This window comes from Pleurodeles waltl, chromosome 5 (assembly GCF_031143425.1).
Source record: "Pleurodeles waltl isolate 20211129_DDA chromosome 5, aPleWal1.hap1.20221129, whole genome shotgun sequence".
Taxonomy (NCBI): Eukaryota; Metazoa; Chordata; class Amphibia; order Caudata; family Salamandridae; genus Pleurodeles; species Pleurodeles waltl.
The window spans coordinates 1,237,466,286-1,237,491,710 of NC_090444.1; the positions used below are offsets into that span (position 1 = coordinate 1,237,466,286).

Sequence of the window (25,425 nt, forward strand, 5' to 3'; positions counted from 1 at the left end):
CCTATTTTTCCACAGTGCCACCAGAACCTGGCCCACCCTGTGGCAATATTGAAAGCAAGGGTGGGAGACCGCACTTTTTTTTTTTTTTTAAATCATGGCAAAATTTGCAGATTTGCTGCAATTTTCACAGTGATTTAAAAAATATATATTTTTAAGCCTTGGAGGGGAAGTGGGGGGTTTCCCTGAGGGACCCCTGTATCAAAGCTAGGGGAAGAGGGTAGGGTAATAGTACCCTGCCCCGTTTCTTTTTTTTTTTTTCTTGAGACTCGGCTGAAGCCGAGTCTCAAAGTGGCTGCCAACACTTCCTGGTTGAAATGTTGGCAGCCAATCAGATCTCTGCACGAGATCAGGAGTATTCTGGCCTTCGCGCCTCCAGATATACAAATATGGTTTTCTGTTAATATTTCAAAAACTACACCAAATAACAAAAAGGCTTCTTTCCAGACCAAAAGCTACCTTTCTGCAAAATTTGGTGTAATTCCGTCCAACAGCTGGGGTTGCAGTCGTGTTCAAAATCTCCATGGGAACTAAAATGGGAAATTGACTTTTTTTTACCCCCATCCCTTTTCTCAGCCCCCGCTTGACTGATCACCCCTAAACTTCCCAAGCACAACAAGATTCTCAGGAACACCTTTTTGGGGAAAATTTCATGAAGATTCATCAAACGAGGCCAAAGGTATAGGCAAGTCAGAAAACGCTTTTTCAATGGAAACTTGGTCCTAACAGTAACTACCTACTGACAACCGCCAATAGATAATATATGTATACAAAAGTCCTGTTAATGATGGTTTCCAGTTTGAGCCGGGAGTGGGAATGGAATGGCATCACTAATAGGGACACCACAAGTTGAAACTTTGAAGGAGATTGTATTCATTACAGATATATCATAGAACAGTAAGTTTAAACCAAAAAACAAGTTCTGCCCACAACTACCTCTTGGCAATAAAATACAGAGGTTTCATGAGCTACTGGTGACCTGAATGACTTAAGGAGAAAATGGAGCAACAAAAACCGAAGACGTGACTTCATATTCAAGGACTGGAAAGATGCTCAGATCTAAAAAGACACTATATGTGATTGATTATAAGGCCCTCAGACAAAAGGGCTAATATTTTGCTAATAGATACAGACACATAACTAATAGATGCAAGAAGGCAAATAAGTAACACCACTCGAAAGGGATATCACTCGAAGTTAAAAACATGGTATGAGCATAACTTGTTGCACTGGGATGAATATCAATATTTACGTGTGGAGAAAGCGAAAGTCACCACTATAAACTTTCTCCCTAAGATCCACAAGAGCATCAAGGCACTACCAGGGAGGCCCATAGTGAGTTCAATCAGATCTCTCTTGGAAAATACTTCTAGACACCTGGATCTGTTTTTACAGCAGTACGTGACAAGTTTACCATTCTATTTGCAGGACTCCAATGATTTCCTAAAAAAGCTGGACAGGATCCCATAGAAACTGGAATATATTATGGTCACATTAGATGTGGTGTCCCTAAACACCTTGATTAACCATAGGGGTGGATTGCAAGCTTTTGAGTATTTCCTTAAGGATAGACTCAGTGAATAATTGGGGCATACCCAAATGATGATCGACATGCTCAGCTTTTGCCTCACTCGCAATGTGTTCATCTTTGACAAAAAATTCTATAAGCAGCAGCATGGTACAGCCATGGGTATTTCCTTGACCCCCACCTATGCAAATTTATTCACGGGGTGTGGGAGAAGGAGGTTGCCTGGCTGAAGAGAATGAACACTTTTGTTAGTAAAGTGGCACTATGGACATGTTTTATTGACAACCTTTTCCTTTTATGGGAGTGGGATGACTTGGAACAACAGACATTCATACAAAGACTGAACTCCAATGATAGCAACATTCAGTTTACCGCAATGTACAGTAAGTTCCATTGTGATTTTTTGGATGTTGAGTTAAATGTTCTGGACAGTAAACTGGCGGACAAAATACATAAGAAACACACCGCCACAAACTCCACCTTGCTTGCGAATAATGACCATCCAGGAGTCTTGAATTGGAGCATCCGTTACAGCCAAATGTTAAGAGCCAGAAGGATCTGCTCCACTGATGAGGAGTTCAATAGAGAGACCATAAACATGATGGGAAGATTTATTAAATGTGGTTATCACATGAGAGTCCTGAATAATGCCAAGGAAAGGGTCAGTAAGAACCGAGGAGAAGAATTGATATACTTATGAGATGGGAAATGAGTACAGAAAAATGATGGGGGTCAAAAGACCGTTTTTTTAATACAATCCAGCTCAGCCCAGTGTAAAGAAGGTTTAGCAGAGAAATTGGCATATCCGGAACAAAGATAAGCACATGAAGGATATTGAAGGCATTGGCCCGCGAATAACCTCCAAAAAAGCGAAGTCGCTGAGTGATACATTAACTAGTAGTGTTTTTGACCCTGGAGAAGAAAAAGGAAATAACTGGTTAACCAATAACACCAAGGGTTTTACCAAGTGTAACTCCTGTAAAAAGTGACAATATGGCCTTAACCGTAAGGAATATCAGACCTTTGAGGGTCACAGTATTAAGATACATGACAGATTTACCTGCAATACGGATCATGTGGTTTATGTACCACAGTGTGGGTGCAACAAACTATATGTGGTAGCACCATTAACAAATTAAATATAAGAATTCTGCAGCATATACGAGCGATGAAAAACGGTGACCGTAGCTACTCCATGGTAACCACTTTGAGCAGTGTCACGCCCGAACCCTGGTGAGTTTTGAGTGGTATGGGATCATGCATGTGAATTCTGATCCTCTGGGAGGGGCTAGAGAAAAAGACCTAAGGAAAGAGGAATCCTGACTAATTATAATGCTGGGGACAGAGGTATCTTGGGGACACAGCACAGATGCAGAACTAATTGTTCATCTGTAGGATTTTGTTTACATGGATTGCCTCTTATGCCCCTCTGTATGATATTGGCCAAGGCATTGTGTGAACGCTGTGATGTGGGTCCCCCATACTAACTATTACATCCTTTATTTTGTACCCCCCTCTTTTCATGATTTTGTGCTTTTGTATACAAATCAAAGGTGCATCCATTTTAAACAGTTAAGCACAATATCATTGTTACTGTTTTCAAATAAGGGATAAGGTGAAGTTAACAATATGGTGCTGGTTATATAATTATTCCTTAATGGATAAATAAGCCCAACATGTCCTAGCAATTACTCCTTAATGGATTAATATGCTCAATATGTCCTGGTTCCATTAAATGTGTTGCATCTTGTGTTGGTCAACATATCAATCCAGGGTACCACCCGGAGCCACTATATGCAACATCTGGGCAGGTTATACTTGTAAGAAGTGGTTGGAACTTAATGTGATGGGCCTAGGCACTGCTTTCTCCCAATTGAAACCATAATTTCCACTGAGGTGTTTTAGTTATTACTAAAGTCTTAGCACGTGGCACTTTAGCTAGTTAAACTCTCAGGAAGCATTAGCACTAGTTTCCCATTTGAAACCATCATTTCCACCCAGGTGCTTTAGTTATTATTAAAGTTGCAGCTAGTCAAAGTTTGAGGAAACATTAGCACTTTATATAAGGACCAAGGAGGGACATGTTATAAGTTGATTCCCAGGCACTCCTGGAAGGTCTAACAGAAACATGACCAATTGGAAATGTAAATGTAATTTCCCTTTTTCTAACCAGCATATGTTGCTTTGCAGTTGCACCTGATTCAAAGCATTAGCACTTTAGGACAAAGAGGTCTATGAGGTTGGTTAGCACTTTTTGATAAATGTGGCCGTGGACCCATATAATCAGCACGTCACCTTATAACCATACCTGACCAAATGTATTAGTCTTTCATTTTCCAACCAGCACAAGTCACTTTAAAATTGCACTTGATTCAATGCACTAGCACTTTAAAATAGAGAGGTCTCTGAGATTGGTTAGCACTTCTGAAAAATGAGATTGTGGACCCATATAAATTGGCACATGCCACTTTATAACTGTACCTGACTGAGTATATCAGCGTTTTAAGATAGAGGGGTCTATGAGATTGGTTAAAGCAGATAAATTCATCATGATAATAGGATTATTATTTGTGTACTGGTTAATGTGGAGCACATCAAATATGCTCCTTTGCAAAATGGACAATGTTTTTTTTTTTAAAAAGCCAGTAGTTGATACTTAGTGAATTACTGAATCATTGTGTGCTTTCATGGTCCATTATAATGTGATCAAAATCATTGGAATTCCCTGATATGATCTCCCAATTTTGATTGCACATACACTTTCAAATATCTTTGAGTTGATTGAATACATTGCAATACTGGAATAGATGGAATCATGGGAATGATGGAAGTGCTTATATATATATTAGGTTATTGATAGTTCCTGCATTATGCCTCTTTTGATGGACACTGCTATTATGACGTGCTAGTGTTCGCCCTCATGTGAATCATCAAAACACTGTATATTCATTATAGCTTACCCCCATGCAGCAGGATAAACCAATGAAAAATGGTGGAGAAATCTGTACAATGAAATGTAAAGTAGCAGTATTGTAAATGATCATTTACCAAGCAGAGAATGTCTCCAAAAATAGTACATATTATGAGAACAAAATGGAGGACAGAATGAGTCGAAAGGATGTGGGGGATCATAGCTCTAGTGTTTCAGGGGCAACAAAACTATAAAAGGACAATGTATTATAATGACAACTATCATGACAAACACGTAGGCCCAGTTGAAGGCGTTATGCCAAAACACATCGGCCGTAAAGGTTTTATGTTTGACTGTGCTGTCAATAAAGAATTGCCACAGAAAAATCATCCCGTGCCTGTGGACGAGACAGTGCTGCTATTCATGGAAGGATACAGAGTGTGGAAATATATATATATATATATAGTTTTTTTTACAAAGCGGTCCCAGGACGGCGGGGAAACTGCTGGTGCCAGGAGATTGACCTATAACAAAGCATTATCTGTTGTGTATGTACGATCTGTGGAAAAAGATCAAAGACATTTGACATTTCTACGAAACTACACTCACACCCTCTTGATAATCAACATATAATTATGTCATTAAAAAGCAATTTACATACCATCAGCTGACTGAGTGAACAGTGCATAATCTGGATTGATGATTTCATTAGACAAAATATCAAACCACTCCCGCACTACGCCTTGGCCCTGAAGGGAAAAAAATATACACAACAAATGTATTTTATAATAAGCACTTCTAATTCAATTCATTACATCTTTTACAATAATGTGTATGATTCTAGAAATCAACAAGACCACTTAATAATAATAAACACACCTTCAGAATAAATAAAATATGTTCATGAATAGGGATTTGTCCACTATTTAATAGTTATGTACTAGAGGTGGCAATAAATAAGATCTGCTGAGGTTTCTCATCTGGCTTAAACATCATGAGAGGTTCAAGTACAACTTTATTCAAACAGCAGTCATTAGATGCTTAGTTACACCTTTAAGTTGGGGCAGAATCTTACTGAGGATTGTAAATGGGCCTGCCAGAGACCAATTAGTCTCCAAGCTTCAAAGGATCCACCTACATTATAATGATTAAATGCAAGAGTAAAATTAATTCTGCCCATTTGATACACCAGGACTTTTTCCTTATGATTACTTGGTTTTTGAACCTTTATTGTAGGTAAGTTTTGCTAGCGGAGCCTCACACACTGTAATTTCACAGCAATTGTACTAAGAGTGTTCCCCATCAGTGTCTGCCTTTTAAGAGAAGGCCACTGCAGCACAGCTAAGGAAAGTGACACTGGGCTGATCACAGGTGAACACACCAGTGTGTCAATGTTTGTGAGCTGTGTGTGTAATGATTAAAGCTTGTCAATCCAGAGAAAAGGTGTTTATAGGACACATGAACATGTTTAAATTATTTTTCAGTTTACTGCTTAGTTACTGAATAACTGTTTCCAATAAAAAGATTTACACCACAAACACGAACAACAATTATAAGGTGACTTTCAAAAGAATTACAATACACATCAAGTTAGCATGACAAGCATGAAGCACCCATCTGCAACATACCATGCCTTCTTCTCCATGGAAACGAACAGCAATCCCTTGCTTCAGCTTCTCACAATTTGACTTAAACACAACTTCACAGCTACTCCTAAAAATAGAATCTACATATGTAACAATAATGAATGCTTCTCTTTTTCAAATGAGCACTTTGTTAATTAAAACAGTCAAACTAGGTTACTATGTTGTACCTCTGTGCACCAGCAGGATGTCATTTTCACTCACTGGCCTGTGCACCATATCTGAATCAGGCTGACCTGAGAGCAGATGTTCATAGAACCACTCACAACGCTCCTTAAAAGGCTGCAAAAAGAAAACATTTTTCCAAAGATTACATAGGAGCACAAATGCGCTTATCCACTAAAACGATGGGCCTAGTCAAAATACTCCCAGTTACATTTTAAGTGCTGACCTACACTCACATTCTGATTGAATCTGTTAGAAATTGGGTTGTTGGTTGACTGGTGTGTGAACCCTGGTCAAGCAGCAATCAAGCAATCCTAGTCGAGGTAAGTGTCAGGCAAACCATAAATTATCCTGTGCTCAACGTCTGGTAGCTTAGCACAGAACAGTCAGGCTTAGCTTAGAGGCAATGTGTAAAGTAGTTGTGTAACACTTCAAATAATAAAACAGTGAAAACACCACACAAAGACTCCATTAAACTGTAAAATAGCTCTCAGAAGCAAGAAGTGCCAACCAGGGCTGTCCATTTGTGTCGAACTGAGACAAAGTCAACAGTTCAGGCCAACCATGATGGAGCAGGACTGGCTAGAGGGCCCCAGTTGGGCCCGCTGAACATAAATACCTTAAATCCTGGTTGAGGATCACTGCGTCAATTCTGAACCATACAGCAGACGTGACTCGTCGATTTTCTCCACACAACAGAGATGATGAGTAGATTCTCTACATGCAACAGTGGCGATGTGTCAGTTCTGAGATGCAGCGGAATCAGGGTGCGAGTTCCTGCTGCGTCGTTGTCGAGATCCAGGTGCCGAAGCTTGCAATGTGAAGACCAGTATCAAGGATGTGTTGTACAGTCAAGATATTCCAATGATGCGATGTGGAGATTGAGCATCGTCGCTGAAGGTGCCGTTGTCTGAGAAACAACAACTTTGTGGCAGGAAAAGCTGTGCAGTGGCGGTTCAGAAGGTGATGCACCAGTTCTGTTCCATGCAACAGCACCAGTGCAGCGATTCTGCTCCTGCAGAAAGGGGTGGGTCTCTTCAGCTGGAGCAAAACACCTTAGGCCTACTTCCAAGAGTCAAGGACTGGGGTGGCACCACGTGCTAGGGCAGACTCACAGGTGGCAGAATCCAGGTACAGGAGCAGGGTGGTTGGAATTTTTTTTTTATGTCCTCAAGACTTTGGATCAAGAGGCCAGCCAGCAAGCCTTTGTATTCACATGGGTTCAATTAAAGCAGGTCCAGTCCTTCTCACCGAGGCAGGGGAACAGCAGACAACAGGGTAGCACAGCAAGACAGGAGTCCAGCAAAGCAGCAGAGTGGCAGTCCTTCTACCTTGCAGAGTAGTAACAGGTCCAAAAGTGCACTAAGTTGGTGGTGCCCGAGTTCCAGTACTTAAATCCAGTTGGGGGAATCTTCAAAGACAGGCCTTTGAAGTGCACAGAGAACCTGCCCTTCCTGCCAGGCTCCAGACTTAATACAGGGGGTTACGCAGCCCTTTGGGTGAGGAACAGGACACAGCCTATTCAGGTGTAAGTGAAGCTGTGGCCAGCTACTCCCTCCCATTCCTGTCAGAATGGCCCATCAGGTCACACCTAAGCTCCCATTGTGTGCAGCTGTCTAGGTGGAATACGCAAAGCCCAGCTATCACCCACCCCAGACAAGTGATCAGAAACAGGCAGCAGGCACCAAATGGCCAAAGTAAGAAAATTATAACTTTCTAGAAGTGTCATTTTCAGAATTACAAATTAAAATCTGAGTTCATCATAAATTGAGATTTTAAATTGTTACTCCAGAGAAACCAAACTCGAAAAGCTAATCTCTTCCAGATTGTGAATTACACTTATAAAATGTAATAAGGTAATCCCAAAGTTGTCCTAAAGGAGCGATAGGCCTTGCAGTAGTGAAAAACAACTCTGGAAGTTTTTCCACCACCAGGGCATATAAAAATAATTAGTACATGTCCCGCCTTTTAAATACATTGCACCCCTGCCTCAGGGTTGTCCAGGGTCTATCTTTGGGGAGTCTTGTATGTATAAGAAGGGAAGGCCTGGGTCTAGGAAAAAGGTTAATTTGCCAGGTCAACTTGACAGTGTAAAACTGCACACACAGGCTCTGCAATGGCAGGCCTGAGGCATGGCTATAGGGCTACTTAAGTGGGTGGCACAATCAGTGCTGCAGGCTCACGTAGCTTTCAATCTACAGACCTTGGACACATGTAGTTCACTTTACTAGGGACTTATAAGTAGGGCTCTCGGTTTTATGGTATATTTTTTTTTTTTTTACATTTCCATCTGTATTAATCCATATTTCTTTTTTTAGCTATTTAGCAATTAGCATTTTAAATGTTTAGCTATTGTTTGGTATTTATCCATATTTATTTAATCTTTTGAGAATAAATGGGGTAATAAATGGTATATTTCCATATTTATTTAACTGATAAACTACACTTAAACGTTGATGCCTGTCGCATTTTTAGAAGCTTAAGCAGTCAAAACACTACACAGACATGTAACTATGGGCATTATATACAAATAAATTTTAATATTTGCCTATACTGAAGGAAATCTCGTCCTGACTGTAAATCCCCAGGGTATATATCTGCTATGAACGACAGCAAGGAGAGTCACACACAAGAAGCACAAATTTCTGTCTTTTTGCCTTTTAAAAATAAATATAGACAGTAAATAGATTGTTTTCGGTCTGTATTTATCAATAAAATTAGTAAAAACAGAAAACTAGAAGGCTTACTTATACGTAAATCAAATATGTCAATTGGGGATAAGCCAATGCAATCATGTTTAGGGGATAAAGCACAAGCACTTTAGCACGGTTAGCAGTGGTAAAGTGCACAGAGTCCTAAAGCCTGCAGAAACAAGGTCAGAAAGTGGAGGCGGTAGGAAAAAAGTTGAGGGGAAGACTACCCTAAGGCTGTCAAGTCTAACAGAATCCTTGACCTAAACAGTAAAGGGTAGTTTCACAAGAGTCATGGCAACTGCAATATAGTCCACTGTCTGTAAAAGCCCCTTAGCTAAATAACCATGCACATAAATCCAGTGAGGAAACAAGGCACTAAGGCCACTGTTCCAAGTGGGCTCAATGTAGATTAGTATTGAGCACACTCTTTAAAAACACCACTGCATGAGGTATTTACTAAACTACAAACTCTGCATGTACTGGTATTTACCACCTATTTTCACGAGATAAAATGTGGCAGGTTTACCTGCTGAAAAAGTACCGTTGGAAAATTGCATGTGGTGTGGCAATTATTCCTGCACTGCGACAATCCAATATATACAGGGAGTGCAGAATTATTAGGCAAGTTGTATTTTTGAGGATTAATTTTATTATTGAACAACAACCATGTTCTCAATGAACCCAAAAAACTCATTAATATCAAAGCTGAATATTTTTGGAAGTAGTTTTTAGTTTGTTTTTAGTTTTAGCTATGTTAGGGGGATATCTGTGTGTGCAGGTGACTATTACTGTGCATAATTATTAGGCAACTTAACAAAAAAAAATATATACCCATTTCAATTATTTATTATTACCAGTGAAACCAATATAACATCTCAACATTCACAAACATACATTTCTGACATTCAAAAACAAAACAAAAACAAATCAGTGACCAATATAGCCACCTTTCTTTGCAAGGACACTCAAAAGCCTGCCATCCATGGATTCTGTCAGTGTTTTGATCTGTTCACCATCAACATTGCGTGCAGCAGCAACCACAGCCTCCCAGACACTGTTCAGAGAGGTGTACTGTTTTCCCTCCTTGTAAATCTCACATTTGATGATGGACCACAGGTTCTCAATGGGGTTCAGATCAGGTGAACAAGGAGGCCATGTCATTAGATTTCCTTCTTTTATACCCTTTCTTGCCAGCCACGCTGTGGAGTACTTGGACGCGTGTGATGGAGCATTGTCCTGCATGAAAATCATGTTTTTCTTGAAGGATGCAGACTTCTTCCTGTACCACTGCTTGAAGAAGGTGTCTTCCAGGAACTGGCAGTAGGACTGGGAGTTGAGCTTGACTCCATCCTCAACCCGAAAAGGCCCCACAAGCTCATCTTTGATGATACCAGCCCATTCAGTACTCCACCTCCACCTTGCTGGCGTCTGAGTCGGACTGGAGCTCTCTGCCCTTTACCAATCCAGCCACGGGCCCATCCATCTGGCCCATCAAGACTCACTCTCATTTCATCAGTCCATAAAACCTTATAAAAATCAGTCTTGAGATATTTCTTGGCCCAGTCTTGACGTTTCAGCTTGTGTGTCTTGTTCAGTGGTGGTCGTCTTTCAGCCTTTCTTACCTTGGCCATGTCTCTGAGTATTGCACATTTTGTGCTTTTGGGCACTCCAGTGATGTTGCAGCTCTGAAATATGGCCAAACTGGTGGCAAGTGGCATCGTGGCAGCTGCACGCTTGACTTTTCTCAGTTCATGGGCAGTTATTTTGCGCCTTGGTTTTTCCACACGCTTCTTGCGACCTTGTTGACTATTTTGAATGAAACGCTTGATTGTTCGATGATCACGCTTCAGAAGCTTTGCAATTTTAAGAGTGCTGCATCCCTCTGCAAGATATCTCACTATTTGTGACTTTTCTGAGCCTGTCAAGTCCTTCTTTTGACCCATTTTGCCAAAGGAAAGGAAGTTGCCTAATAATTATGCACACCTAATATAGGGTGTTGATGTCATTAGACCACACCCCTTCTCATTACAGAGATGCACATCACCTAATATGCTTAATTGGTAGTAGGCTTTCGAGCCTATACAGCTTGGAGTAAGACAACATGCATAAAGAGGATGATGTGGTCAAAATACTCATTTGCCTAATAATTCTGCACTCCCTGTATGTGACAGAATTTACCACACACATCGTAAGTGAACACTCGGAATTGAGGGCTCATCATGGAAACTACTCCTGATCCATAACCCTTTTTAAATATGAACCTTATGTAATGAATGATATCATGAAAAAATATAGACCTTTTTTTTTCTCTTAACTATACTTCGGTTGTTGCAACTTTTTAATTAAAAAAAATAATATAAATCACTTGTTCATTTTTAAAATGTACGCACTATTTTTTAATATAATCATCTAGTGATGTTTTGCGTACATTCCAAAGACTAAAGGAATAGTTGAAATGTACACACAAATGTAGTATGAACTGGGAAAGGGTCTGATAATTGTCAAACAGATTGTGTCATAGAACCTAGTAAGTGCTATTATGGTGAAAACTAAATCTTATTGATATAATGAAGCGAAACATCATTATTAAGAACTTTAAGGCACAAAATACATTAAAACTAAGCCTTTTGCATTACGTCAATAAGCAATTTACAGCAGATACATTTCATGAAACATTTTATCATTTGGACTGTGTGTTTTTATTTAGGATTCAGATCTTTTCCAAATGGTATTAGCAAATGTTACCTGGCTAGTAAACCTTTGTTCCAATAAAGCATTGCATACCTGGGCTTTTATTATGTGCATGAATCGGGACATTAATTCAGGGCACTCCAGTAGAAAGTGAAAGTGGTCAAAGATAATTTTCGGGTTTCTGCAAAAACAAAACAAAAAGCGCACATTTTAATCTACAACAGAACTGCAACAAGGCAACTGTATGGCTACTGATGGGAAAATGTCTCACTTACGTAACCCAAAACCAGGAAAAGACTTAGGGCCTTCATTACGAGTCTGGAGGTCTTAAGACCGCGAGAATCATGGTGGCGGTCAGCCTGCCAAACTCCTGACGGTCTGACCGCCATATTATGACCCTGGTGGTCGGACTGCGGCCAACACCAGGAACATGGTTCCCGACCATGAGGCGGCGGTCTGAGTTCAGCACCGCTGTGCTGATCAGAAGCCCCCTTTATGCCAGCTTTTTCATGGCAGGGACCCCGCCAGGAAGAGGCTGGCAGAAAGGCAGTGCTGTGAGCCACAGGGGGGTGGGGGGGTCCTGCACTGCCCACGACCATGTCATAGACAGTGCACTGGGCCTCTATGCCCAGCACCCTCGGAATGGGCACTGACTACTACGGCAGACAGTGCGCATTCCGAGAGTGCTGGGGGCCCAGTCTGTGCGATGGCATTGGCCTCGGCTCTATAAGGAGCCGAGGCCAATTCCACCACACTGTTTCCACTGGGCTGACCGGTCAACCCAGTGGAAACATCGTAACAGGGCCAGGGAGGAGACTGCCAGCTTCGCGACGGAATCCTCCCCACAGGACTGGCAGGCCGGAAGTCAGCCCGCCAACCTTGTAATTCTGTGAAAAGTCTTCTCTAATTTCCATACAAATCAGACAATGTTCCTTTCTACTTTCCAAAAAGAACAGTTGATGGACGAAATGTAGACCAAATCAAACATTCACCCTCATTCACAGATCTGAGTTTAATCAATCAGTTTTTTTGCTCACCATGCCATTCCAGTTTGGACCCAGTCATATGCAAATCAGTCTTGACCCTGTTCCCCTTGGGAACAGTCCAGCCCAAACTGCCAGGCCAGGTCCTCCCTGGACCAGAAACAAGAATCCTGGGACCGGTTTCGGGGTATCACCCTTCTTCAGCCAGGCTACCTTGAATCTGGTGGCATAGTGAGCACCATGTGAGACTTTCCACCCTGATACAACCTCTAAGGCAGACAGGTCTTTACACAATGTAGATGTTAAAAGTACTCTGGATTACGAAGTTGACAGAACCAAAGACAAACTCAAAGCCAAACAGTTGTGTGTTAACTACGACAGATGTGAAAATAGATACAGGGAATTGTGGAGAAGCTAAGAGGTAATCATGAAGAGTACAAGCAGTCTCAATCCACCTACGTTCACTGTTCACTGATAAACAACTCCATTGCCAAAAGTCAAATCGCTAATATAACAATTGGTGTTAGTACTGATGGAGAATCATAACGCATAAATACACTAAATTTTTGCAATTACTCAAATGTATTTTTTACATATTCATCACACCTACTTCAGAATAGGAGAGGATGCATTTGTAGATAGAGGTCCTTGGCAGCGAGTAGTATGGCTGCTAACAGATGACTGGTGCTCCCTAAGTTTGTGTGTACAGAATACGGGAAGATGCATTTGTAAATGGAGGTTTCTTGCAGTAATAAGTGATGCTGCTAAGGGTTTATTAGTGTAATTTATGCTATGAGCAGTGATGTAATAAGTGGCAGTACAAAGCTAATTCTTAAAATGTATGGATCAGCGCACTGAAAAATGAAACAGGCAGCAGAGAATTTTAGCATCAGCTAAGACAAATTAATTAGGTTGAATGCATTGAAAAGCAATCCTGTGACGCAACACCTCTACATCTTTGTGGATTTCTACATTATGTATAGTATCTCTTAATTCATAAACATCCCACGCTCTTCCATGGGAAAAAGGTCAGAGTTGATTTAGCAAGATTGATACATCTTTTCTCAATTTGACGTCCAAAGTCGTAATTCCATACAGACACTTCTGTGCATGATGGGACAGCGCCAGTCACTAGAATTCTTCAGATTCACAAATTTTGTATTGTTTTTAAAGATGTATGGTGCTAGAAGAGTATTCATTGTAGTAACAATACCTTAGGGTATATGGGATGCAGAACATCTGATGGGTGTGGATCTTAACTGGTCGGATGCTTTCCTGTTTCAACTTACTCTAAGGCAATCAGATTTTATCATATTGATTCTAAAACTCACTACTATCGGAAATCCACTAGTTTCCTCAGTAGATTCTCTGTGGATGTAACAGGGATGTACAAAGTCAATAGATTTTCATCTAAAAATAATGCCAGCTTAAAAGCAACATTCTTCGAAGATAACCATTGGAAGCTTGCATTTACCCTGATATTTTAGCAATAGTTAGTGGTAGATTCCAATAAGGAGCGGAAAAAGGAACATACTTGTCTCAGACCACTACAGATATTGACGGGCTTTGACCCGTTCACTCTCACCTTTGTCAGTTTGTAGACTACCAGCATCCAGCCCGTAAATTTGTCACTAAGCCTCATTTTCAGTAGGACCGATAGTACGCTTTGACTGAAACCCATTCACCCCACCTTTACCCTTGGCAATTTGCAGCCTACAAGCATCCCGCTCAACAATTCGTCCCTAAACCTCATTTTTAGTATTACCACGTTCATGAGTGCTCCAGATTGAAGGCTTTTTCTGCTCTTTTTTTTTTTTTTGTCTCAGCAATATCAATTAGATGCAGCTTAATTATTGTATTATAGTAGTTTGTACACACAAAAGGTGTGGAGAACTGATTGATATGAGCACGCTGAGAAGGGTTGTGACCCTAACACCATAAATAGTTTCATGGAAAATCTAATATGTTGATTAAACTATGGGGGATTCCTCATTTACGGAAGAAGTGGTCTCACACACTTAATTGTGTCATGAATTGTGAGGTTGAGTCCTCCCGGGTGGCACTATCCTACCAGGGTGGGGAGAGATGGTCTATGATGAAGAATTACACAATTAAGTGTGTGAGACCACTTCTCCCTTAAAGGAGGAATCCCCCATATTTTCACCAACATATTAGATTTTCCATGAATCTATTTATGGTGTTAGGGTCACGACCCAACTGATTATGCCCATATCAATCAGCTCTCCACACCGTTTGCGTGTACTGTCTAGTTTTGGGAGGACGTGTGGAGAGACATATACCTCTCATCTCTCTCTTTGTGTTTCACATTATAGTTAGTTTGCTAATTTTTTATGAAGCCTGCTTGATCAGGGTGGACTAATGCGGACATTATTCAATCACAGCTAGAAGCAAATATCCATACAAATGATTTATAGAATATATTTACCAAAGATATCAGGTGTCTTGGAATGTCTCAAATAATTTCAATAGCCTTCCTAATAATTGTAGGGTAAATGCAATCGAAAACCCAGTAGTATTCCTCTCCAAGCCCGGCGTCACCATTAATTTGAGATGTTTGATAGCTAACAAAATTTCTTTGTTTGTTGTAGCTTGTTCAGAATATCTATATTCTGCAGATATTTTGGGCAAGAATACGGTTTCCAGGTATTCCCTTCTTGCCTCTGAATCACCTTACTCTTTATTTGTAAAAAGGTGGTACAATTCACTTATTAGAGTTATTCCAGTGGCCCTTAATACTTTGAATTTGAATGATGCAATTGAGTACCCTTGCAACTCTAGATCTGTCAGCTAATAAAACTCTTGCTTTGTTGCTTCCTTCACAGGACATAAGGGGTATGCGGTTTCAGTAGATTTCTGCTTTATCAATTTCCACCAGTCCGATCTGGCCCAGCAATGCAACAACCTTTGGTCAAATATGTTGCAATTATAATTTTTGTAATATTATTTCAAAGTCTGCAATTCACTTTTAATGGAAACTGGTTTGTCCTCTTTCTCTTTTAGTGCATCCCAGATCATAGCTATTTGACAACTCAACAGTCTTATGATGATATAGACAGTCTCTGACACTATCATTGACAGGCCATACTATTGCTGGATGTTAAATAATTAGTAGTTGAGTTTCCACCCAGTAGCTCTGTCTTTAATATCCTCACTCAGCACCTGTTATGTAATGGTTACAGGTAAGTGGTCAGACGGTGTTTCGGTGCTTGTTCCACCTCCTCCACTAACCTTAACAAGCATTTGTCCAATAAGATATAGTCAATGTGTGCATATAATTTGTGTGGCTGGGAGTAATGTGAACAGTAATGCAATTTTGGGTGTTTGTGCCTCCAATCGTCTACCATTTCTAAGTCTTCCATCTGCCCTTTACAATTGCTGTAATAACTCATGTCTCCCTAAGATGTTCAGTATTCCAGTCTACTTGACAAGCATTACCACACTGAAGCCCCTTTTCTACACCATCGTGTGCAGGATCCCCCCTCCCAGTCTTGTTCCTGCCTGGGGCTAACTATTGTTTTGTCAAATAATAAGACGTGAGCCTCCTTTGATCTCCCAGCAGGTGTGGTTCTTGTAGGATTTAATTACCATGTCTTCCTGTTAGAGCTCCTGTAGAATAGCTCTGTGGGGTTGTTAAGTCGTGGCATATTAAGGTTTGTGGGATGACAGGCAGGCATTTTCTGGAATTATTCACTGGTAGTGCACCTCAATAGGAAGGATTTCTTGGTGATTTGTCCACTTCTCATCCCTATTTAGTTCTTTTCACTGCTTTTATCCCTGATGGTGCCAGATCATCCCTCTCACTCAACTCTCACCTGCTCCCCTCAAACCTAATTTTACTCTACAATCCTGTCACTAAAACCATGAACAATTCACAGGCAGCATATAGTGCCGGCTCCTCCCTTTCTAAATTTTGGCCCTTGGTCTTCCTTGTCCCTCTTTAGACAGGAGGTGCGGGACTGGAGAAGAAAAGGCCTGGGATCCACTTTTCCCTTGAGTCATTGCAACTTTTCATCCTTGCAAGCCCACCCTGGCCACCCCCCACCCCATTTCCCACACCGCTTAGAGCATTAAAAGTATACATAGTGTCAGGTTCAGCTTTGTCTTTCCCATAGACTTGACTAGAAGAGCAGTGAGCTCATTCATTTCTTTGGGCTCCAGTCTTCTGGGTCCTCTTTTTATTCTCCACTCATATGTCTATGGTGGCATAGGAACTTTCTCTTTGCTGCTCTGCTTCAAAGGGCCACCCTTTGAAGCAAAGGACTCTCTGGCATCTGACTGACTTTCAGGTGTACTTCTGTCATGTACTTCATATACTTCCCTTCCTCTGAAAGGTTCAAATTCCGACACACCTCCGCCAGGGATTTTGTCACACGTGCATTCTTTTATGGATGAAGGATATGTTTGTGGCTGGCCACAGCTAAAGCATGTGTCTTTACTTTTGAGGATTTGTCAATGGTTTGAATGCTTTTTGGCTGCAGAAAGGTAGTAATGGATAGGACGTGGTATGCGTATATCATTATATGAGAGATTTACACCTCCCATGAATTATACATTAGAGGTCCTTGTCACGAATTATAGAAACCTCACCAATTTGAAGTGTTCGGACCTTTCATATGTGGCTGCTCTATGAACTCTGTCAAGACTAAATGAGGCATTGCTTTGTTTTTCCATGCCAGTTGCAAATAGATTCTGTAAATATGTTTTAATATTCTTGCTCTCCACTCCTCTACTTACTTCTCTAATCCTAATGTTTCTTCCTGTGCATTTTTTGGGATCTTGTTTTTCCTGAAGGTTGGCATTCTGTTTTCCCAAATCCCGCATCCATGATCTACATTCTATAATGTTTCAAGCCAAGAACTGATTTATCCACCCCCACCTTTGACTAAGTCAGTCACTTCTTTCTGGGTTACTTGGATTCCCTTCTGCAAGTCAGTTTTGACAGACAATACGTCTTCCCTGAGGACCAGAAGAAGGCATTTCATAAAGCTGCATATGATGTACCCTTCCTCTGTGTTTACTCAGTTATTCTCCTTTGTCACTGGGTCTATTCATATGGTCCTCAGCTTCTTGCCATTCTTGCTTTTTGGTTTTAATAAGTTGCAGCATGGCCTTTATGGGTTGTATCTTCTTGTCTTATTTGTTAACTTTGACTAGGCCGTGTTTGTATACTGCTGCTTAAACCTACTCTTCCGTAGTACTTCCTTCTAGGTATGGGGCATTAAAGCTTTCTTGTGTTCCGTTGCTTTACCTTTCCTTGTTTACCATTAAACTGTGCCTCCCCAATGTGACAATGTCTCTGTCAACAGGTCCTTTCCCCTTGTCATTCTTGTGTAGGGGGTCGGTCTCTGATTTAGGGTTCCCCGTCTGAGCTACAATTTGCGCATGCATATTCCTTCAGGTGTCTGCTCTATCCTCTTGCTCTGTTGGAGTGTCTCCAAAGGCAGCTGAGCAGTTTTGTATTTTAAACCAAGTTCTGTGTTTCAGGGGACCTTCCTTGCCCAAGCTCTTTTCATAGTGCTTTCATTCATTCAGTGGCCGGTGGTCCTCTTTCTCTCATGGTTGTTGTTATACTCCCTGCTCTCTGCTTTTGTTGTTGTGCTGCAGGCGCATTTCCTTTCCAGATATGCTCTATTTATAATCTGGAAGTTCTGGCAGCACCATCTCTCTGCATTAGTGGGTCATTGCTATCTTATTCAGAACTTTTACATTTCGTCTTTGTGGTCACACCCATGTTGGCAGCACTACAGGGAGTGCAGAATTATTAGGCAAATGAGTATTTTGACCACATCATCCTCTTTATGCATGTTGTCTTACTCCAAGCTGTATAGGCTCGAAAGCCTACTACCAATTAAGCATATTAGGTGATGTGCATCTCTGTAATGAGAAGGGGTGTGGTCTAATGACATCAACACCCTATATCAGGTGTGCATAATTATTAGGCAACTTCCTTTCCTTTGGCAAAATGGGTCAAAAGAAGGACTTGACAGGCTCAGAAAAGTCAAAAATAGTGAGATATCTTGCAGAGGGATGCAGCACTCTTAAAATTGCAAAGCTTCTGAAGCGTGATCATCGAACAATCAAGCGTTTCATTCAAAATAGTCAACAAGGTCGCAAGAAGCGTGTGGAAAAACCAAGGCGCAAAATAACTGCCCATGAACTGAGAAAAGTCAAGCGTGCAGCTGCCACGATGCCACTTGCCACCAGTTTGGCCATATTTCAGAGCTGCAACATCACTGGAGTGCCCAAAAGCACAAGGTGTGCAATACTCAGAGACATGGCCAAGGTAAGAAAGGCTGAAAGACGACCACCACTGAACAAGACACACAAGCTGAAACGTCAAGACTGGGCCAAGAAATATCTCAAGACTGATTTTTCTAAGGTTTTATGGACTGATGAAATGAGAGTGAGTCTTGATGGGCCAGATGGATGGGCCCGTGGCTGGATTGGTAAAGGGCAGAGAGCTCCAGTCCGACTCAGACGCTAGCAAGGTGGAGGTGGAGTACTGGTTTGGGCTGGTATCATCAAAGATGAGCTTGTGGGGCCTTTTCGGGTTGAGGATGGAGTCAAGCTCAACTCCCAGTCCTACTGCCAGTTCCTGGAAGACACCTTCTTCAAGCAGTGGTACAGGAAGAAGTCTGCATCCTTCAAGAAAAACATGATTTTCATGCAGGACAATGCTCCATCACACGCGTCCAAGTACTCCACAGCGTGGCTGGCAAGAAAGGGTATAAAAGAAGGAAATCTAATGACATGGCCTCCTTGTTCACCTGATCTGAACCCCATTGAGAACCTGTGGTCCATCATCAAATGTGAGATTTACAAGGAGGGAAAACAGTACACCTCTCTGAACAGTGTCTGGGAGGCTGTGGTTGCTGCTGCACGCAATGTTGATGGTGAACAGATCAAAACACTGACAGAATCCATGGATGGCAGGCTTTTGAGTGTCCTTGCAAAGAAAGGTGGCTATATTGGTCACTGATTTGTTTTTGTTTTGTTTTTGAATGTCAGAAATGTATATTTGTGAATGTTGAGATGTTATATTGGTTTCACTGGTAATAATAAATAATTGAAATGGGTATATATTTTTTTTTGTTAAGTTGCCTAATAATTATGCACAGTGATAGTCACCTGCACACACAGATATCCCCCTAACATAGCTAAAACTAAAAACAAACTAAAAACTACTTCCAAAAATATTCAGCTTTGATATTAATGAGTTTTTTGGGTTCATTGAGAACATGGTTGTTGTTCAATAATAAAATTAATCCTCAAAAATACAACTTGCCTAATAATTCTGCACTCCCTGTAGTCTGAGGTTGGCCTCCGGCTGCAGGTAGGTGCTTCAGCCTTTCCCGACCATTCCCCTCTAATCCAATGATGCCACAACCCATGCAGCTGCTTTTTTCAATATCAGCCTGACATTATCTTGGTATGCAAGTTCCAACCCATTCCTGAATGGTGGCTAAACAGCTACTTCTGAACTCCCTGCCTCTGTATTGGTGTGGGACCACCACTGAGACAGGAACTACTGTATGATGAAACTAAACAGACGATCAGAGTGAAGTTCAACTTCTACAGATCTGCTGGCATTACTGGTCAGGCCTCGCCTTTTTTTGCTGAAATGAAGGTACAGAGTCAGTTTTGGTCTAGTTACAGCATGTACAGGGAGCCACGATTTCCTACTCTCATTGTTGCAATGTTTTTCTAAAACTGGTCGCCAAAGAGGTGTAATTGTTTATTAATGTTAGAAAAAAACCTACAATGGATAACTATGCATCGATAAAGTAAGAATACTGGACACAATTGTGCATATAAGCGCATTTGTTTCTAGTACATTACCGTTTGTAAGCTATCAGTGAAAATGTATATTCAGCACGTTCATTCAGGAAATAGGAGGACATATGTGCAATATGCTTATGCTACCTGCTCCATGAAATACCATTCCTTCATATCTCAATGACAAAGGCTTTCAAACAAATGTTGTTAAAAAGCTGAAATACTGGTTTTATCACAATACAGAGGATGACGTTCAGAGTTTAATCAACAGATAAGACTACTTTGTTCTCAGTACCTGTGCCAAGTATGCTTGCAGGTTCTAGGCAATTTGTTTCATAAACAGTCATTTGCAGAGATTTAAATAAAAAAGGAAAACGATCATTTCTGAAGAACATCAGGTTAAATCATCCAAAACAAACAAAACACAAATGTGATTTTTCGACACAAGGGGTGAATATAAAACTAAATGCCTGGATTCTTCACAATTAACATCCAAGAATGCATTGAAGGTAATGAATGGTTAAACACAGCTCGAAGACATGGAGGAAAACTGTTAAGAACTTCATATGCAACATAATCTGGGATATCAACTGGATACTTTCTTATAACATCAATTGGATGTTTTCTTTTAATCTGCCTTTGGAGATATTTTACTAGCGAAAGAAACAAAACTGTCCCTATCGAAACGAACAAATCTTAACTGGCAAAAAATGGAGATGATGTCACTTAAAATAAACCCACCTCGTAACAAAGCATTTAAGAACTTCATCGTGCTTGCACACAAATTCGATGAAACGGGGAGATGTCATTCTGAAAAAGCACAAAAATATTACATAAACAAAAAGGAGACATGCATGATTTATGATTGTTTGATGGTTATCCGTACGTTTCTTATCTGCTTTAGAGTATGTTTAATTACAGATGACTACACTGTTGTGAATGGTAGGTTCTGAATGAACAAGAACAAGGTTGCAGGTACCAATAATTATCCAATATTGCCCGGGTGCAGACATGGATTGTCTTCTGTTCTGTTGCCCTGGAAGATGCTGGTGTCAACGTGGCATGTTCAAATCAATTTCACTTTAGACCGCCCCACTTACCAAACGAGACGGAAAGCTTTACAAGTGCCAAACATTCGTAAACAGCAAGAACCAATGCAAACTGTGCCCTCTGGACCTATTTTCAGTTGTATGATAGAACCACGCATGCCGGAACGACGCATGTGTTAACAACGCAGTCGGAACTGCGACCGCGTCGTTTCCATGCATGGCATTACCACGCATGCCTTAACAAATTTCATTGTAAAAGCATGCCTAGTAAAGTCATGTGTGGAAACGCATGCGAAACGGCATGCGTGGTTCTGTCATGCAACCCGTCCTGAGGCCAAAAACTACCCCCACCCCTGATACCTAAACTACCTCGACCGCATCACCTGACCTGCGGCCTAAAAAATAAAAATAAAACTAGCCTAACCTCTCCTCCCCGCCCCTATAAACTAAAGTACCCTGACCCCCCCACCCGCCTGAACCCTAAACAAAAAAAAATCTACCCCGACCCACCTACCCCTGCCCCATAAAACTAAACTAACCTGCCCTGAACCCTTTAAAAACTCCACCTGCCCTGAACACTCCACCAGCCCTGAACCCTTTAAAAAAAAAAAAAACTCCCTATTCCCCTGACCCTCCACCCGCCCTAATAAAACTACCCCAACCCCTAATAACTAAACTACCCCGACAACCCCACCTGCCCTGAGCCCTAAAACCTTCCCCTCCCAAATAAGTAAACTATCCAAAAATAAGCCTTTACAAAAAAAAAATATCCGAACCCCCCCATCCCTGCCACTAAAAACTAGAGCACACCGACACCCCCACCATCCCTAAGCCCTAAATCCAGCCCCACTGATAAAATCTACCCACCAACCCTGCCCCAACCCCACTTAACTCACCGGGTCATCTCCCGATCCTTCCTCCCCTTTTTTCCTCCCTCTTCCTGCCCTTCCTTAAACCTTCCCCCACCACTTTAAAAATAAACTACCCCTCCCCCACCCTAAGCCCGAAATTAAAAGACACTCAAACCGCCCACTTCCACCCCCCAAAAACCCCCCAAAAAGTAGCCTGACTCCCCTCCACCCAAAGCCCTTAAAAAAAATATATATATATATATATAAATAGCCCGCACACAACCCCCCAACTACCCTAATCCCTTAATCCACCACCCACCCTTGCCCCACTTACTTCACCGCATCCTCTGCGTCCTGTCCCGAAAAACGCATGGCTTTTTCTGTGCCTTACCAGGCATATGCATAGTTCAGCACATGCGTGGTTAAGGCACAGAAAAAGCCATGCGTTGTCCAGGCAAGTGTGTTTACGCTTGCGTGGGAAACATCCGCGTTCTTAAGGACGCGTTGCTAAGAGCGTTTCCCCTATTTTCCACTGTACAACCTATCCTTCTCAAAGCTTTACTATTTTGGCACATTTATTCATATTTCTGGATTCACACAGCACTGGACAAAATCTTTATTGAAAAGTAGTTTGATCTTCATGGAAAAGAAAATGCACCATGTCTGAAGATGTTATAGGTCTTTATTTTTTTCGTCTGAAAATGACTTCTAATGTGGATAAACTAAAAGAATAAACATACTCCACTCTTTACCATGCACATTTTGTTTTCATGATAATTGATCTTCAGTAGGCAAAAGCATACCAGTTCCTAGATTACTAAACGGCTTTAACTAGTGATGGCAACCTCAAAGGCTGGGCCCAATAACACATCCACTTTCTGCCAGAAGGAGAGCTGATGGGAAACTCCCACAATAGGTAGTGGGTATTTCTACCTTTGTCCCAGATGAGGGATGGTAGGTCTAATAACGTTAGCCACTGGCACGCTTCAATTATATCAATGGAAAAGAACACAGGTGGCAACAAAAATCTAAGAGTCTGCAGTTTTACACCACCTCTTATGGGCTGAGGGTCAGGAGGCATAGAAAGTGGTAAAGTGGAAGGAGGAATCAAAGAGGGGGCAGGAAGATGCCACACTTCCTAGTATCCTTATTCCCTAGCAGGTGAAGCTCTGCATAATCTCTTCTCGTGTAATAAGCCTTGAACCACATCCTGGGGGACGAAGAAAGAAGGTAGCAGGAAAGGTAGATAGGGTTAACATTTGGCATTTGTCTAATTCAGAATTGTGGTTTAGCCCAGGGTCGTGCTGATACCTTTCTTCTTATGGTGCGATAGATCCTCAGCATTGTGCCCTAAGAGTCTAAAGACATTTATTTAGTACAGGAGCTAGGAAAATCTGGAAATCTTTTTTTAATATGGTATGCGAATTTGATATCATGCCTAGAGACAGACATCACCTTAATCACTGACTAAAAGCATGTGTATGTAAAGCACCGTTTATATGTCTTTCAGAGAGCACTATGAAAGGACAAACCATGTTTTTTTTTATATTTCATTTTCACTTGTGATATAATTTCACTTTTTCTACATTGTGGCCCAAGTGTTGATGATTTATTTAGTTTTGGGAACGAGGACACACTTTTTTTCTATCATGTTTAAGATGAAGGTTCAGTATAAATGATACTCAGCAGATTCTTTGATTCATTTTTAAGGTTAATTCCATGAGATGTATGTTGGAAGTGGCTTTCCTGAAGAAAGCCTAGTCTCGCCAAACTGCATGTAGAAACTGATATAGAAGCCACAAAATTGGAAAATACAACACTAGTAACAACATTGATGAATGTGATATAAAATGTTTGAAGTAATATACAACAAAAGACTGGATTATGAATCAAGGATGAGATGACTAAAACAAAAAGTTCAGAAATGTCAATAATTTAAACTGTCTATGCAGTTATGCATATAATATCATTGGAAAGCTTCTTTCAATAAAAATGTGGACATCTTTTGGAATTATGTCCAGTATGTGTGAAGAGTGAAAGAGAAGTATGTATGGGAATAGGAGATTGTGCAGAAGCGAATGCTGCAGTTTGAAGTGTATGAGTTTAAAAAAAAATGTATTGATTAAATCTATTGATAAATTGTTTAAGTAGACAATATCGGTATACAAAGAATACAGTGGTGGATATAAAGATGCAATACTGTTAATTTTATAGATCATAAAGATGGAGATATAAAAAACAATTATTCTGTCTGAGCCATCAATTGTAGAGAAACAAGTAGGAAAAATTAAGTTAGGTTGCTGGGGGTTTTCTTTATCAATTGTTGGTACCTCCCCCTGTCCCAGGAACCGCTATTCAATCAAGGGGGTCCTTTGTTTAAATAAAACAATATGTATTTACGCCTGTTGCTGGAGGTGCAAGCTTGACTGAGAGTTCCCATTTTGTGTGACAGACCACCAGTAAAAAACAGCCATGCATTTATATACAAAATATCCACATGCCAACAATTCAGACATTGTAAAATTCAAGTCTTGAGAAAAATAACTGATAGCGATGAGCAGTGTGCATTTATTATTTTAGAATAACGGACAAAGCTACAGAGTTTTACATCATTTCATGATGTTCCGGCCAGAATTGAAATTACAAAACAGAAGCTAAAACATACAAAAGTAGGATGATAAAGTAAGGAACTGTAAGCATCTTACCCTGGAGGCATCTGACAGGAACAGCATAGGTAGAAGGCCTGAATGACAGCACTCAGCCGATTTGCGGTCATAGAGATTACATCCTCGCCTTCAGTGACTGCTTCTGCTTTCCCCATCAGATCAGTGGCATTAGCCCCCTGAATGTCGACTGGTATTCGCACTTTGTTTTCGGCTTCCACAGTGTCTGAGTCTGACACTAGGGAACTAGTGAAAGTAGTTGGCTGATCTGCTTCTCTTTGTTTGAGAAAGATGGAAGCAATATTGGTTGAGTCTTTTTGGTTTTTCATTAGCTCAGCAGCTATTAGTACAAGCCATTCATCCAGCGAGTGCCAAAGCAATTCTAAAGGCTGCAAGAAACAGGAGTTACAAAAACATCAACAAACCACCTCATAGAAAATAACTATTACACGAT

The 25,425-nt window shown here is 40.9% G+C and overlaps 1 protein-coding gene across 2 annotated transcripts in view; it reads right to left on the minus strand.

Moving 5' to 3' along the window:
* HACE1 (HECT domain and ankyrin repeat containing E3 ubiquitin protein ligase 1) overlaps positions 1 to 25,425 on the minus strand; it is a 299,062-nt gene that overhangs the window by 116,645 nt on the left and 156,992 nt on the right. For both annotated transcript variants that reach the window (XM_069235476.1, XM_069235475.1), the window contains exons 12-17: positions 25,014 to 25,360; positions 21,150 to 21,218; positions 11,722 to 11,809; positions 6,250 to 6,361; positions 6,065 to 6,162; positions 5,098 to 5,185 (exon numbers count right to left, since the gene is read on the minus strand). In XM_069235476.1, coding sequence (XP_069091577.1) covers positions 5,098 to 5,185; positions 6,065 to 6,162; positions 6,250 to 6,361; positions 11,722 to 11,809; positions 21,150 to 21,218; positions 25,014 to 25,360 — 802 coding nt within the window. The remainder of the gene's footprint in view (positions 1 to 5,097; positions 5,186 to 6,064; positions 6,163 to 6,249; positions 6,362 to 11,721; positions 11,810 to 21,149; positions 21,219 to 25,013; positions 25,361 to 25,425) is intronic.